The following is a 12,305-nucleotide window of genomic DNA, read 5'->3' as shown; positions in this document are numbered from 1 at the left end:
ATGACCTGAGCCGAAGGCAGCCGCTTAACCCACTGAGCCACCCAGGTGCCCTTTGTTTTTTTTTTTTTTGTTTTTAAGATTTTATTTATTTATCTGACAGACAGAGATCACAAGTAGGCAGAGGCAGGCAGAGAGAGGAGGAAGCTGGCTCCCTGCTGAGCAGAGAGCCTAATGTGGGGCTCGATCCCAGGATCCTGAGATCATGACCTGAGCCAAAGGTAGAAGCTTTAACCCACTGAGCCACCCAGGCACCCCCACAATTGAAGTTTGAACAGCACTGCTTTAGGGCCTTGGGACAGAGCCGGAAGCGGCCCCAGTTGTGATTCTAGTGAGTGGTAGGTCATTTTATTTTATTCACATTGTTTTGTTTTTAAGATTTTATTTGCCAGAGAGAGAGAGAGAGAGAGCACAAGCAGGCAGAGCAGGAGGCAGAGGGAGAAGCAAGCTCCCCACTAAGCAAGCCTGATGCAGGACTCAATCCCAGGACCCTGAGGTCATGACCTGAACCAAAGGCAGACGCCTAACCAACTGAGCCCCCCAGATGCCCTGGGTAGGTCATTTAAAAAATTAAACAGTATCTTTCCTGTCACACATTCGGGAACCCTATTCCGAACACGACGACATACGCCTTGGTACGAAGTACTTGATGGCACATGCGGGCGCAGCCAGGAGCACAAACACTGCAGAGGCAGAAGCAGGGACTCACAGGATCAAGTTTAACCTCTTCCAGGTCATACGCAGACCTTTACAACCATGCCCACCTCCCTTCCTGCCTCTCTGTGCCCTGCAGACACCCACAAACCCTATCATGTCCCATTTCGACCTCCTGAGAGACTCCAGAGTTTGTTCCGAGATGCCCATTCCCTGTGCCTGGGGTGCCGTTCGGGTGGTTGAGTTCAAGCTTCTGGGCCCAGACTAAGAGTCGCTCGGTCCGAAAAGCTTTCCCACACTCCCCAATGCTCAGTGGACTCCCTCTTTAGTGCTCCCACCGCAGTTCAAGCACAGGGTACCTATATCTCCTTGTCTGCCTACAGCAAGCCTGGGACCACAAACCAGATTACTACTAGGACCATCTTACCCTTTCAAAACTGTCCCCGTTTGACGAACGACACAGCTAGCCTCAATAGGTGCTCAGGCCATGAGCCTCAGGACCACAGCTAGATCCTCGCACACCAGTGTCATCCCTTAGCAACACCTTCAGAACGCAGTCCACACACCCGCCAGCACCTGCAGGGACCACTACCCCAAGCACCCCCAGCTGCTTGTGCCCTGCCTCCCCACCTCACCCTTGCTCCACCCCCAACTTCAATTCATTCCACACTTCTCTCTTTGCCCCAGTGTCGCCATATCAGGTATGTCACCCAACTACCCTATATAAAACAGCAACCTCTTCCTCCCCAATACTCCTCTTTTTTCTACAGCACTTACCACTACCTGACACATACAGTTTTCTTCCTGCCTTAGCACGATGGGGCACTGCTCTAAGCTTAAAAATGTCAGATCCAAGGGTCGCACTTTGCCCACTGATGCACTCCAGCCTTCCGCAGGCACCCAGCTTATGTGGCAAACCAAAGACCAGCACAGGGGGTGCTGTACTGTGATTTTACATCAACAGAGCTGTCTTAACCCACTGGATCATCTCTCCTGTAAATTCCTAGTGTCTTGGCAGACTCTGGAGGGGCCCATGGTCATGGTGAATGTTAAGTGACTGAATGAATTGCTCTGAAGGCAGAGGCCAGCCCAAATGCTTTCCTGAGGCTCCTTCCTGCTGTGTCTTCTCTCCTCTCCTATTACAGTTCCTACAGACCAAACCCTCCTCTGGCCTCAAGGCTTTTGAGCACATTCCCACTGGACATTCATTTGACAATAATGACAATCAAAGAGAAATTTTTACTCTGAAAAGAATTTATTCCTCTCACCTTTTCTTAGCCAAGTCAATGGCTTTGGTTATTTGCACAAGGGTTCTAAAAACTGGCTTTCAGCATTTGTTTTTCCAGGTAACTGAACATTATCAAAGAAAGCTAGAGCTCTGGTCTCAGCCTGTGAGGACCAAGGCTGGATATCATCTCAGCCTGGAAGAAGCTACCTGCTATCATTCTGGGGCCTGCCAAGGTCAGACCCATGCTCCCCTCCCCAAACCCTCCAGGCCATGCACATGTCACAGGCAGCTGTGGCAGAGAAGCTCCTGAAATGCATGATTACATAAAAAAAGTGTACCCCAAAGTCAGCCAATACACACAGTACCTAGAACTCATCCCTTATTCTAGGTTACTCACCAGACAGGTTACAAGATGTGCACCAGTTAACATGCCACAGAAAAACTACATTTCTGAAAAAAAGAAACAAGCAAACAAAAATGAAAAGAACACAACTCTCCTCCTTTGATCTGACAGACTACAGAATGTGAAAATGCAGACCCCACCGCTCTCCATGCCCAACAACCCTCCAGGGGCTTCTCAATCTGATCCAAAGCAGCGGCATCCACATCCTTGGCCGGTCTGGGCTCTCCTTTCAGCAGCTGCAGCCAGGCAATGTCTTCTGTCTTGCAGAACTCTGACCTCAAGCCTCTTCCAGGCATCCCCAGATTCCAGGAAGCATAAAAAAAAAAAAAAAAAAAAAAAAAAGCAGCAAAGCACAAGAGTATACTTCGGAACTTCACATTAACAGAATAAAATCACAATAACGAATATGACCATAAAACAGCTTACAACCTAAGCCCTATTCCCTTAGGTAACAGTATTTATCTAAAAGCGGTCTTCTCAAAACTCAATGCACTTAATAATCGTAATCATATCCGCACACATAATACTGAAATCCTCTCCCCAGAATGATACTGGACATTTAGTATTTAACATGGTGAAAATGTAAGAACAGCATGGGAGAGAAAACGCTCTCGGTTTCAGCCTCTCCAGTCCGTCCTCTTTACCAGCGGAACGGAGTCCATCGGCAGATAAGCTGGCATACAAGTGGGGAAATTAACCACCACAATTTAAATCCTAAGACTCTCATATCCTGAAGTCAAACAGACCCAACCACCCGTGCAAAATGCTACCGCTAGTAGCTAGGTCATGGGCAACGCTCCATTCTCAGCACGTAGGATTCCCGTCCTGCACTTCTGTCTCACGCACCCTGTGCACCTGTTACCTTCACAGCCACGTACAAACCACTTGCTTCTAATTCCCAACCTAAGAGCGCCATCCTGTGTCTGCTCACTCCCCTCTCCCTCCGCCCAGCGGGGCGTGACAAGGCAGGGCGTCACGAATCCCCGTCCAGCGCACCGCCCCCCGACGACCCCCGGCGCCCGGCACGTACCCGCCCCCGCATCCTTCAGGAGCACCCGCAGCGGTCTATCTGCCGGTGGAGCTCTACGATCCTCCGCCCCACCAGCGCGGCCTCGGCGGCCTTCCTCTCCGCCTTCTCGCACAGCTGCAGCACCCGCTCCTCCGCTTCGCCGGCCGCGCAGCGGCCGGGGCCCCGGATACCCTCGGCCGAGGTGTCCACCTCGCTCTGCAGCTCGTCCAGCAGGTTCGCCACCTCCAGCAGCGTCCGGCGGGCCCGCAGGTGCGCGCGCACGCGCTCGCGCTCGAGGGCGGCGACCTCCGGGCGCGCGGGGCTTGGGGTGCGGTCACAAGGCCTCTCGGGCTCCCGCCCCTCGTCCGCTTCCGCGGTTCGCATCGCGCCGCCCCCGCGGCCCGGTCACCGCCTCTGAGAGGCCGGCCGGCTGGCAGCGAACGCTAACCCGTGGGCCGAGCTCGCCGTGACGAGCAACAGGTTGGCCCCACTCCGCACCGCCGACACGGCGTCCGAGATGAGACCCCACCGTCCTCCAGAGCTGCGCCGCTCACGTACGGCCCTTTTACGACACGGCGGGGCTCCCTTGCGGCTGCGCCGCGCCAGCCCCGCGCCCGGCGCCGTCAGTACGTGCGGACCTCGCCCTGCCTGCGCTGGTGTGGGTTGTGTCCTGCTCCCTGGCTGGCGCTTACTTGCCGGTTGCTCGAGCTACCTAACGTTCTGACTCCCAAGTCACCGGCTTGGTGGGCCCTGCTAGCATCCCTCTGGGCCGCGAGAAACCGAGGTGGCGAGCTCGGCGTCGGGCTTCGGGACGCGCCCTGGCCGCCCTCCAGCCCCCGCTGGCTCTGGGCTCGCGGGCGGTGGCTCTTCACAGAGGCATCCTTGCTCAGCGGGGAACGTGCTTCTCCTCTCCCTCTGCCTGCTGCTCCCCCTGCTTGTGCGCGCTCTCTTTCTCAAGCAAGCACGAATGGGGGGAGGGGCAGAGGGAGAGGAAGAAGGAGACTCCCCACTGAGCAAAGAAAGTCCAGTGAGTGTCTCCCTCCAAAGACCCTGAGGTCATGACCTGAGCCAAAAGCAGACGCTTTTAACTGACTGAGCCACCCAGGCATCCCTGGGTATTTTTCTTTAGAAACTCGGGCCAGGGGTGCCTGGCTGGCTCTGTAGTGATCTCAGGGTTGTGAGTTCATGCCCCACTCTGGGCATGGAGCCTATTTAAAAAACAAAAAAGACAAACTTTAGAAACTTGGGCCTGGAGTATCTTCTTCAGGAAGTGGTACTCATTCCCTTTGGACATCCAAAGCTTCTTCCATATCCCATTTTCACCTTGAAACTGTCCTATTTTTCTGGATGTCATAGCATAAGACAGATTTTAGAATAATATATAAATCAGCCATCACTACAGCTACTTTTAATGTCACTGCCATATGCAAAAGTGATGTTCCCCAAAGTTGCACATTTTACAATCAAGATCACATTGCTATGACCAGCTGTGGACCACATTATACCACATGAAGGATTCTGGAGGAAAGGGATCTTTGTTACACAGCAGCAGAGAACCTGCAACCTGCAGAAAAGTGGAAAGAGAACATATACCTAATGGACTAGATAATCATGCTAAGGAGATGTGAAGGCAGTGTTGAAGGTCGCCTGGATTCTTCTAGTTGTTGGTAGTAGGATGTAAGAGGAAGAAACAAGTGTTGCATATAAAAGAGTGGGGACTTGCTGGATTTGCTGGGCATCTCATTCCCAGCCTCTCTGGATGGCAGATGATGCTAACATAAAGGGAGGGCTCTAGACAGAGATGAAGTCCACGTTGCTATCAGGAAAACATGGTTTAAATATGAGACCCAAAGGCATGACTAGAAATGCTCTGTTAAAACCTTAGGAGGACTTATGGTGTTGCCTCATAGAGCCTTTGAAATATGTAAAAGGCTGGCTGAGGATCTCAAAGACATGCCTCGTAGATCTCTTGCAAAGAGCAGGATTGCTAAGAATCCAAAGAACACTGTCCTTACAAATATCACTAAAATCCTGGGATAGAGAAGGGCTTATCTCAATGAGTTTTGTGGGTATGGCTTTCATGGGTATATTAGTCAATTATGAATCAATAAGAAGCAGTGTTTCAAAAGGAACCATATCAGTTTGAATTAAGGGAGACAGAGACTAAACAAAATGAAAAGGGAATCTCAGAACCCCAAATTTCTGCAAGCAAGAAGCAGTCGGGAAAAACTCAGCTGCAATCCCAAGCTACATCTTCCGAAGAAAGGAAAGATAATTCAGAGGTTGGGGTAGAGAGTCCGGAGGCTGGAGCCAGATTCACAGAGAATTGTTCCCAGGCAGTAAGACTAGGCCCTGATGGAGGAACTGGAAACAGCCCAGCTGCGTCGCAGAAACTGCTACAGACTGGTGATTACCATATGCTTCCTCTTGCCTTCTTTTGGGTTGTGTCTGTAGCAGCTAGACGATGCTGGTCCCACCAGGGCCTGGGAGTGTATGGGGTGGATAGAGTATCTCACTAGTTCTCAGGTCCGCATATGGAGAAGCAGCACTGAGGAACTGACCTAGGGAGCCTCTTCCGTCCTTGGTTCTGATCCAGATGACAAGACCCTGGCCTCCCGACACAGTGTGGTAAGACTTGGGGCTCTTCAGGCAGGAAGAGTTTGAGTGTGGGTTTTCCCAGGTGTGGGGCGTGTGTGAACTGTTGTGGCCCGAGGAAGGACTGTATTCTCTGAAGATGGCCACCACAGTATTTCTAGTCCCATGAGCTCTTCCAGAACCTTGCCCCTTCCCTATCATGAGGAGGGATCTGTGTCCCCTCTTCTGGAATCTGGATAGGACTTTGTGGCCACCTAAGAGAGGATGGCTCAGGTCGTGCTATGTGACTCCTGGGACATGCACCTTTAGAGCCCCAAGGTCTCAAAAAAATCCAACTACCCAGAGCCACCACAGTGGACAGACCATAGAGAGTTACAGAGATGCCCAAGGGTCCCCAACTTTCCAGTTTTCTGAGCCCAATCACCAGATATGTGAAGTGAAGGAGCATTTGAGATGACTCCAGCTCTAGCCACACTTGACAGCAATTCCACCAGACCCTGAGCCCTAAATGTTGAACTGGATCTTCCAAATTCTTGACCTATTCAGTTTTTTTTTTTTTAAAGATTTATTTATTTATCTGACAGAGAGAAATCCCAAGTAGACAGAGAGGCAGCCAGAGAGAGAGAAAGAGAGAGGGAAGCAGGCTCCCTGCTGAGCAGAGAGCCCGATGCGGGACTCGATCCCAGGACCCTGAGATCATGACCTGAGCCGAAGGCAGCGGCCCAATCCACTGAGCCACCCAGGCGCCCCTCAGTTTTTTTTTTTTTTTTTAAAGATTTTATTTATTTATTTGACAGACAGAGATCACAAGTAGGCAGAGAGGCAGGCAGAGAGAGAGGATGAATCAGGCTCCCGCGGAGCAGAGAGCCTGATGCGGGGCTTGATCCCAGGACCCTGGGATCATGACCTGAGCTGAAGGCAGAGGTTTTAACCCACTGAGCTACCCAGGTGCCCCTTGACCTATTCAGTTTTAGAGTGATCAATTATGTAACAAGAGATTATCAGAACAGAGTGCCAGAAACTGCTGTTTGGTGAAGGCTGATGTACCTTCTGCCACAAAGCTGACATTGTCTTCTGTGGCTGTGAAGCAGATTACCTACTTGGCAGCTTGGAAATAAAAACAAACCACCCACTTATTATCTCATGCTTTTAATGTCTGAAGTCCAGTGTGGCTAGAGTCTCTGCTCACTTAGACTGGGCTACCTTCCTTTCTGGAGGCCCTTGGAAGACATCATTCCCAAGCTCATTCAGGTTGGCAGACTCCAGTTGCTTGGGTCTGCAGGACTGGGATCCTGTTTCCTGGACATGGGGCTGCCTCCATTTTTAAGCCAGCAACGTGCGTGGGATGCTTTTTCTGCTTTGACTCTCTTAGAGTTCCTCTGAAGCTATAGCTCTCTGCTCTGAAAGGTCCACTGGAGGGGGCGCCTGGGTGGCTTAGTGGGTTAAAGCCTCTGCTTCGACTCGGGTCATGATCCCGGGGTCCTGGGATCGAGCCCCACATTGGGCTCTCTGCTCAGCGGGGAGCCTGCTTCCTCCTCTCTCTGCCTGCCTCTCCCCCTACTTGTAATCCCTGTCTGTCAAATAAATAAATAAAATATTTTTTTTTAAAAAAAAGGTCCACTGGATTTTACATTGGACCCATGTGGATAATTACATCTGCAAAGTCCTTTTTGCCTTGCAACATAACATGTTTGTGGAAGTAACACCACGTGTACAGATCATGGGAGCCAAAATTCTGACAGAATCTCTGACAACGAAAGCTGAACCTGAAGAACCCCAGGCAATTAGGCCTTGGTTTTCCTCTGCCTATTTTGCTGGTTTTCCTCTGCCTATTTTGCTGGTGACCTGCCACCAATGTAACTCAAAAGTCATACATTATGGTGTGTGACCTCAAACAGAAGCACAGTGTAATTGGGGAAGCCACTTCTTTCCATAGCCTTGGGACATAAATGCCTCCATGTGGGAGTCTTTTAGATGCCCATGACTTCTTTTCAAGCAAATCTGGATTATTATTATTTTTAAAAGTGGGGGAGCGGCGTCTGGATGGCTCAGTCAGTTAAGTATCTAACTCTTGGTTTCAGCTCAGGTCACGATCTCAGGGTGGTGAGATCGACCCCCCCCCCCCCCCAGTCAGGCTCCGCACTCAGCATGGAGTCTGCTGGAGATTCTCCCTCTCCCTCTGCCCCTCCCCTCCCACACTCTATCTCTAAAGAAATAAATCTTTTTTAAAAAAGCTAATCTGAAGTGATGGCACCTCTGTTCTACAGGTCTTACCGAGGCTCCCTTTTTCTCTTCATGTTTATTCACTATATTAAAAAGTTTTGTTACAGAAGAGATTTTCTTATCCCCTTGGCCTCCCATTGTCCCCCACTTTGGGTGGAGGAGGGTGACTTTGTTAAGACATTGTGAAGGAGCTCACTTTTCCTAGGGTTCAAGGAGAGTGGTGCTGGTGCAGAAGGATCAAGGAATCAAGGGGGCCACAAGCAGGAGTGACCAACAGAACGGAATCCTCGTGCCCACCTAGGACAGACTCGGTGAAGACAAGGTGCACCAGAGCCTCAGGACCTCTGGGGGGTCCACAGACAGCAGGGTTGTTGCTCTGGAGATGGGCTGCACTTTCCCACCCACTGGTTAACCTACAGGAGTAACTGAGCAGTGCCTGTCAGGCCTGGAGCTAAACCAAGTGCCTGGGAATTCTGCACTGTGAGGAAGGCTCTCTGGATGGGAGAGCCCGCCCTGCAAAAGCTCACTGAACCTGCTGTGGGAGCAGAAAGCAGGAAAATGGCAAATGGCTAATGCAACCAGAAAGCTGGGAGTCTGTCCTTATCTGTGTTTTGGGTCATTGTCCCAGGAAATACTGGGGAAGGGGTTCTTAAGAACAGTGGTGCATAAACCTGTATCATTCCATCACGAATCTCACAGAAAAGCGGGATTGATCCAGGAGAAGGGAAGGGGGCATCCCACGAAGGGCTGACAAGAAGACACAGGGAGCCTAGAGGGTGGCAGAACCAAGAGTATGGAGTGGGGGCCACTGCATCCTAAGAAAGGCCGCAGCAGGCGCCCCTCAGCTGGTGTGGAGGTGGCCTGGCACAGGGGCTCAGGACTCTGGCTGAGGAGGGAAGGTGAGGAGGGGAGCTGGGGGGGATTTGGGCTGCAGACAGCCTGTGCTCCCCAGGGAAAGGATACAGTAGCGGGATGCTGGTGCTGTACCTTCCTGCTCACTGGCTTGAGAAACCTCAGGAGGTAGGAATTTTGGGGGAATCCCATGCTACTGATCTGTTACCAGAGGCCACAAAACCCCTCGGTTCCATGAAGGATGGAGGGAGGCTTTGGAGCAGTGAGTCCAGGGAAGGACTCGGGGCTGGCCATGCTTCCCATGGCCCGAGAGCACCATGCCCTGCATGCGGGGCCTCCCTAGCATAGGCCACGGCCTCATGTCACCCAGCTTAGGAAAAGAAGACCCTCCCTTGAACCTGTGCCTGTCCATCCCCATTTTTCAGGAGTTATACGTATGCACCATTTCCACTTCTTACCCCCTTCACGCTGGACTTGGTTGCACCTCTTGGTTGCACTGGAGTCTCTTGAGCAAGGACTGAAGCCCTCAACAAGCAACACAAGGCCGGTGTGACTGTAGAAAGCTCCAGCAAAGGCAGGAGGCGATCAGACAGGGCAGAGGCCAGAGCACACAGGTTTGGTTGGCTGTGGAAGGCTTTGGTGGGTCAAGGGCAGGAAGCAGCTCTCCTTCGTGCATCTCCCCTTCTCAGGGACCTGTACCACCACCAGGCTAGAAGAACCAGTGATGGATCCCTTTCCCTGCTGCCCGCAGGCAGTCCAACAGTACCCTCTCCCAGCTCTTCCTCCCTGTGACCCTCATATCTGCTGGGAGCTGGTGTTGGGTTTCTTAGGGACTCGGTGGGTTCTCTCCCCACAAAATCCTCCTGATATCCCGCTCGCCCAGGAACTCTCTCCACCCCGAAGTCTGCAGGACCCCCAAAGTACAAATCACATGTCTCCTTTCAAGTGTCTGTTTGGCTTGGTCCTCACATCATTCAGTTCTGCCCCTTCCCCGACCTAAAGCAGCTCAAACCTCTGACCTCGCTTGACTTCTCATCAGAGTAGCCAGTACAACCTGACAACATAGTGTAGATGTACTTGCTTGTCGTCCATCTCACCCCCTGGAAGGAGCTTAAGGGCAAGACATTCCCTCCTGCTCTGGTCTGTTCTATTTACTACTGCCTCCCTCACCAGTTTTGATGGATTCCCGGGGCCCAAGGAATGGAAAGGGGCCATGAAAGAGCCAAGAGTGTCCTTTTTCTACCAATGGGATGTAGGCTTATAATAAATCATAGGACCTTAGACCTTTTAGGGCCTGTTTCAAAAGGTTTGCTCTTCCTCTCTGGGCAGTAAAACAGGTTATTTACTCAACAAATACTCTAATCTCTGGAGATAAAGCAGCAAACAAAACAAAGTTCCCACACCCACGAAGTTTACATTTTAGTGGGACTCACTGACTTGGTTTCCTAAAACACCCTCCCCCTGAAAAAATTTTATAATACTAAATAAGCTATTTTACTATTTTTAAAAAAGATTTTTTTTTTTAATTGTAGAGAGAGACAGACCACTAGAGGGAGGGTAGAGAGAGGGAGAATCTCAAGCAGACTCCATGCTGAATGGGGAGCCTGATGCAGGGCTTGATCGCACAACCCTGAGATCATGACCTGAGCTGAAACCAAGGGTCAGACACTTAACTGACTGAGCCACCCAGGTGCCCCCAAATAATTTTATTTTTTTGAGGGGTGGATTGGAGGTACAGAGAGAGAGGGAGAGAGAGAATCCTAAGCAGGCTCCACACCCAGTGCAAAGTCTGATGTAGGGAACGATCCCATGATCCTAAGATCATGGCCTGAGCCGAAATCAAGAGTTGGATGCCCAATGAACTGAACCACTCAGGTACTGGCCCCCAAATAAATCTTTAAAATAAAGATCAGTTTAAATGCACTGTTGAGCTGGAAAACAAAGTGGACTTGTTAGAGGTCAAATGGAAAAGAAATAGCAGGTGACTCAGGGAATGCAAACATCCAAGTTAGTCTTTGCACTGGAGGCATCTGCAAACCTTGGTGAGCTTGACCAGGGCAGTCTAGAGCCCAGTGAAGTTGGGAGGGGTGGGACTCATGGCTCGGATCCCCCTTCAGGAATGGAGATCTTATGATCCCAGCTACTGTAAGAGTTTCCTGGAGACAGCCCACACTGGTTCTCATTTTCATTTTTTTTTTAAAGATTTTATTTATTTATTTGTCAGAGAGAGAGCGAGCGAAAGCGAGCACAAGCAGACAGAGTGGAAGGCAGAGTCAGAGGGAGAAGCAGGCTCCCCGTGGAGCAAGGAGCCCGATGTGGGACTCGATCCCAGGACGCTGGGATCATGACCTGAGCCGAAGGCAGCTGCTTAGCCACTGAGCCACCCAGGCGTCCCTGGTTCTCATCTTCAGATGCTGCCTCAGTAGAAGACGCTGCCTCCCTCGATGTCATGATACTTCTCCAGGGGCACCTGCATTCAGTGAGTGATTCATGAAGAGGTACAAAGCTTGGTCCTCTACCCCAACCTGTGGGAAGCCCTAGAGGACTATCAAACTTTTCCTAGTGATCACTTGCTGCATAACAAATCTGCACAGCATGTAGAAGCTTGAAACCACAAGCATTTGTCATGTTAGAGCTCCTGGAAATCTGGTTGAGAGCTCTCATGAGGTTGTAGTCAAGGTGTTGGCTGGGCTCCTTTGATCTCTCCTGGCCCACAGGAGAGGGTGGGTGACTGCTTCTAAGATGACTCCTTGTTGTCGCCTGGCCTCACTCCCCTGCAATATGGGCCTCACAACATGGCGCTAGCTTCACCCAGGATAATACAAAGAGACCATGTCCAAGATGGAATCTGTGGTCTTTCATAACTCAGACTGACACCCACCCCATGGCCCAGTCTAGCCCATATCTAGTCATTCTTAACAGTTTTACTGAAAACACAGCCAGGCCTATTTGTTTAGGAATCTCTAGGGTTGTTTTAGAGCTATAGTGCAGAATTGAGTAGTTAGGACAGAGACCACAGGGCCTAAAATCCTAAGGCCTACATCACCTGGCCTTTAACAGAAAGCTTGCTGATCCCTGGTTTAGTAGAAGCAGCCACAGCAAGCTGCTACCTCAAAGGCTACACAGGAAATATACTACTTTCCTGCCTAAAAGCCTCCCATTCTTATGCTCATGTAACTTTTACATCAAACAATTTTAGGGACAAAGGAGAGTAAAATAAAAATTCTGGGGAATGGGACACACAGAATTAGCCACTACAAAGAACAAGTCTCTGCAGTTCATGGTTTATGAGCCAATCTACCACACCAGTCCCCATGGCAGAAACTTACCATACTGGTTCTGAA

At 50.7% G+C, this 12,305-nt stretch overlaps 1 protein-coding gene across 1 annotated transcript; it reads right to left on the bottom strand.

Annotated features, from left to right (window-relative positions):
• Positions 1-1,887: 1,887 nt before the first annotated feature.
• Positions 1,888-4,159, bottom strand: MRFAP1L2 (Morf4 family associated protein 1 like 2). Its single transcript, XM_059165732.1, has 2 exons — positions 3,313-4,159; positions 1,888-2,567 (listed from the first exon to the last, which is right to left on the bottom strand). Exon 1 carries the CDS (start codon positions 3,673-3,675, stop codon positions 3,328-3,330), a length of 348 nt encoding a protein of 115 aa, XP_059021715.1. The 5' UTR covers positions 3,676-4,159; the 3' UTR covers positions 1,888-2,567; positions 3,313-3,327.
• Between the last annotated feature and the right edge of the window lie 8,146 nt (positions 4,160-12,305).

Source organism: Mustela lutreola, chromosome 1 (genome assembly GCF_030435805.1).
Source record: "Mustela lutreola isolate mMusLut2 chromosome 1, mMusLut2.pri, whole genome shotgun sequence".
Classification (NCBI taxonomy): domain Eukaryota; kingdom Metazoa; phylum Chordata; class Mammalia; order Carnivora; family Mustelidae; genus Mustela; species Mustela lutreola.
This window is presented reverse-complemented; position numbering and strand designations above follow the sequence as displayed.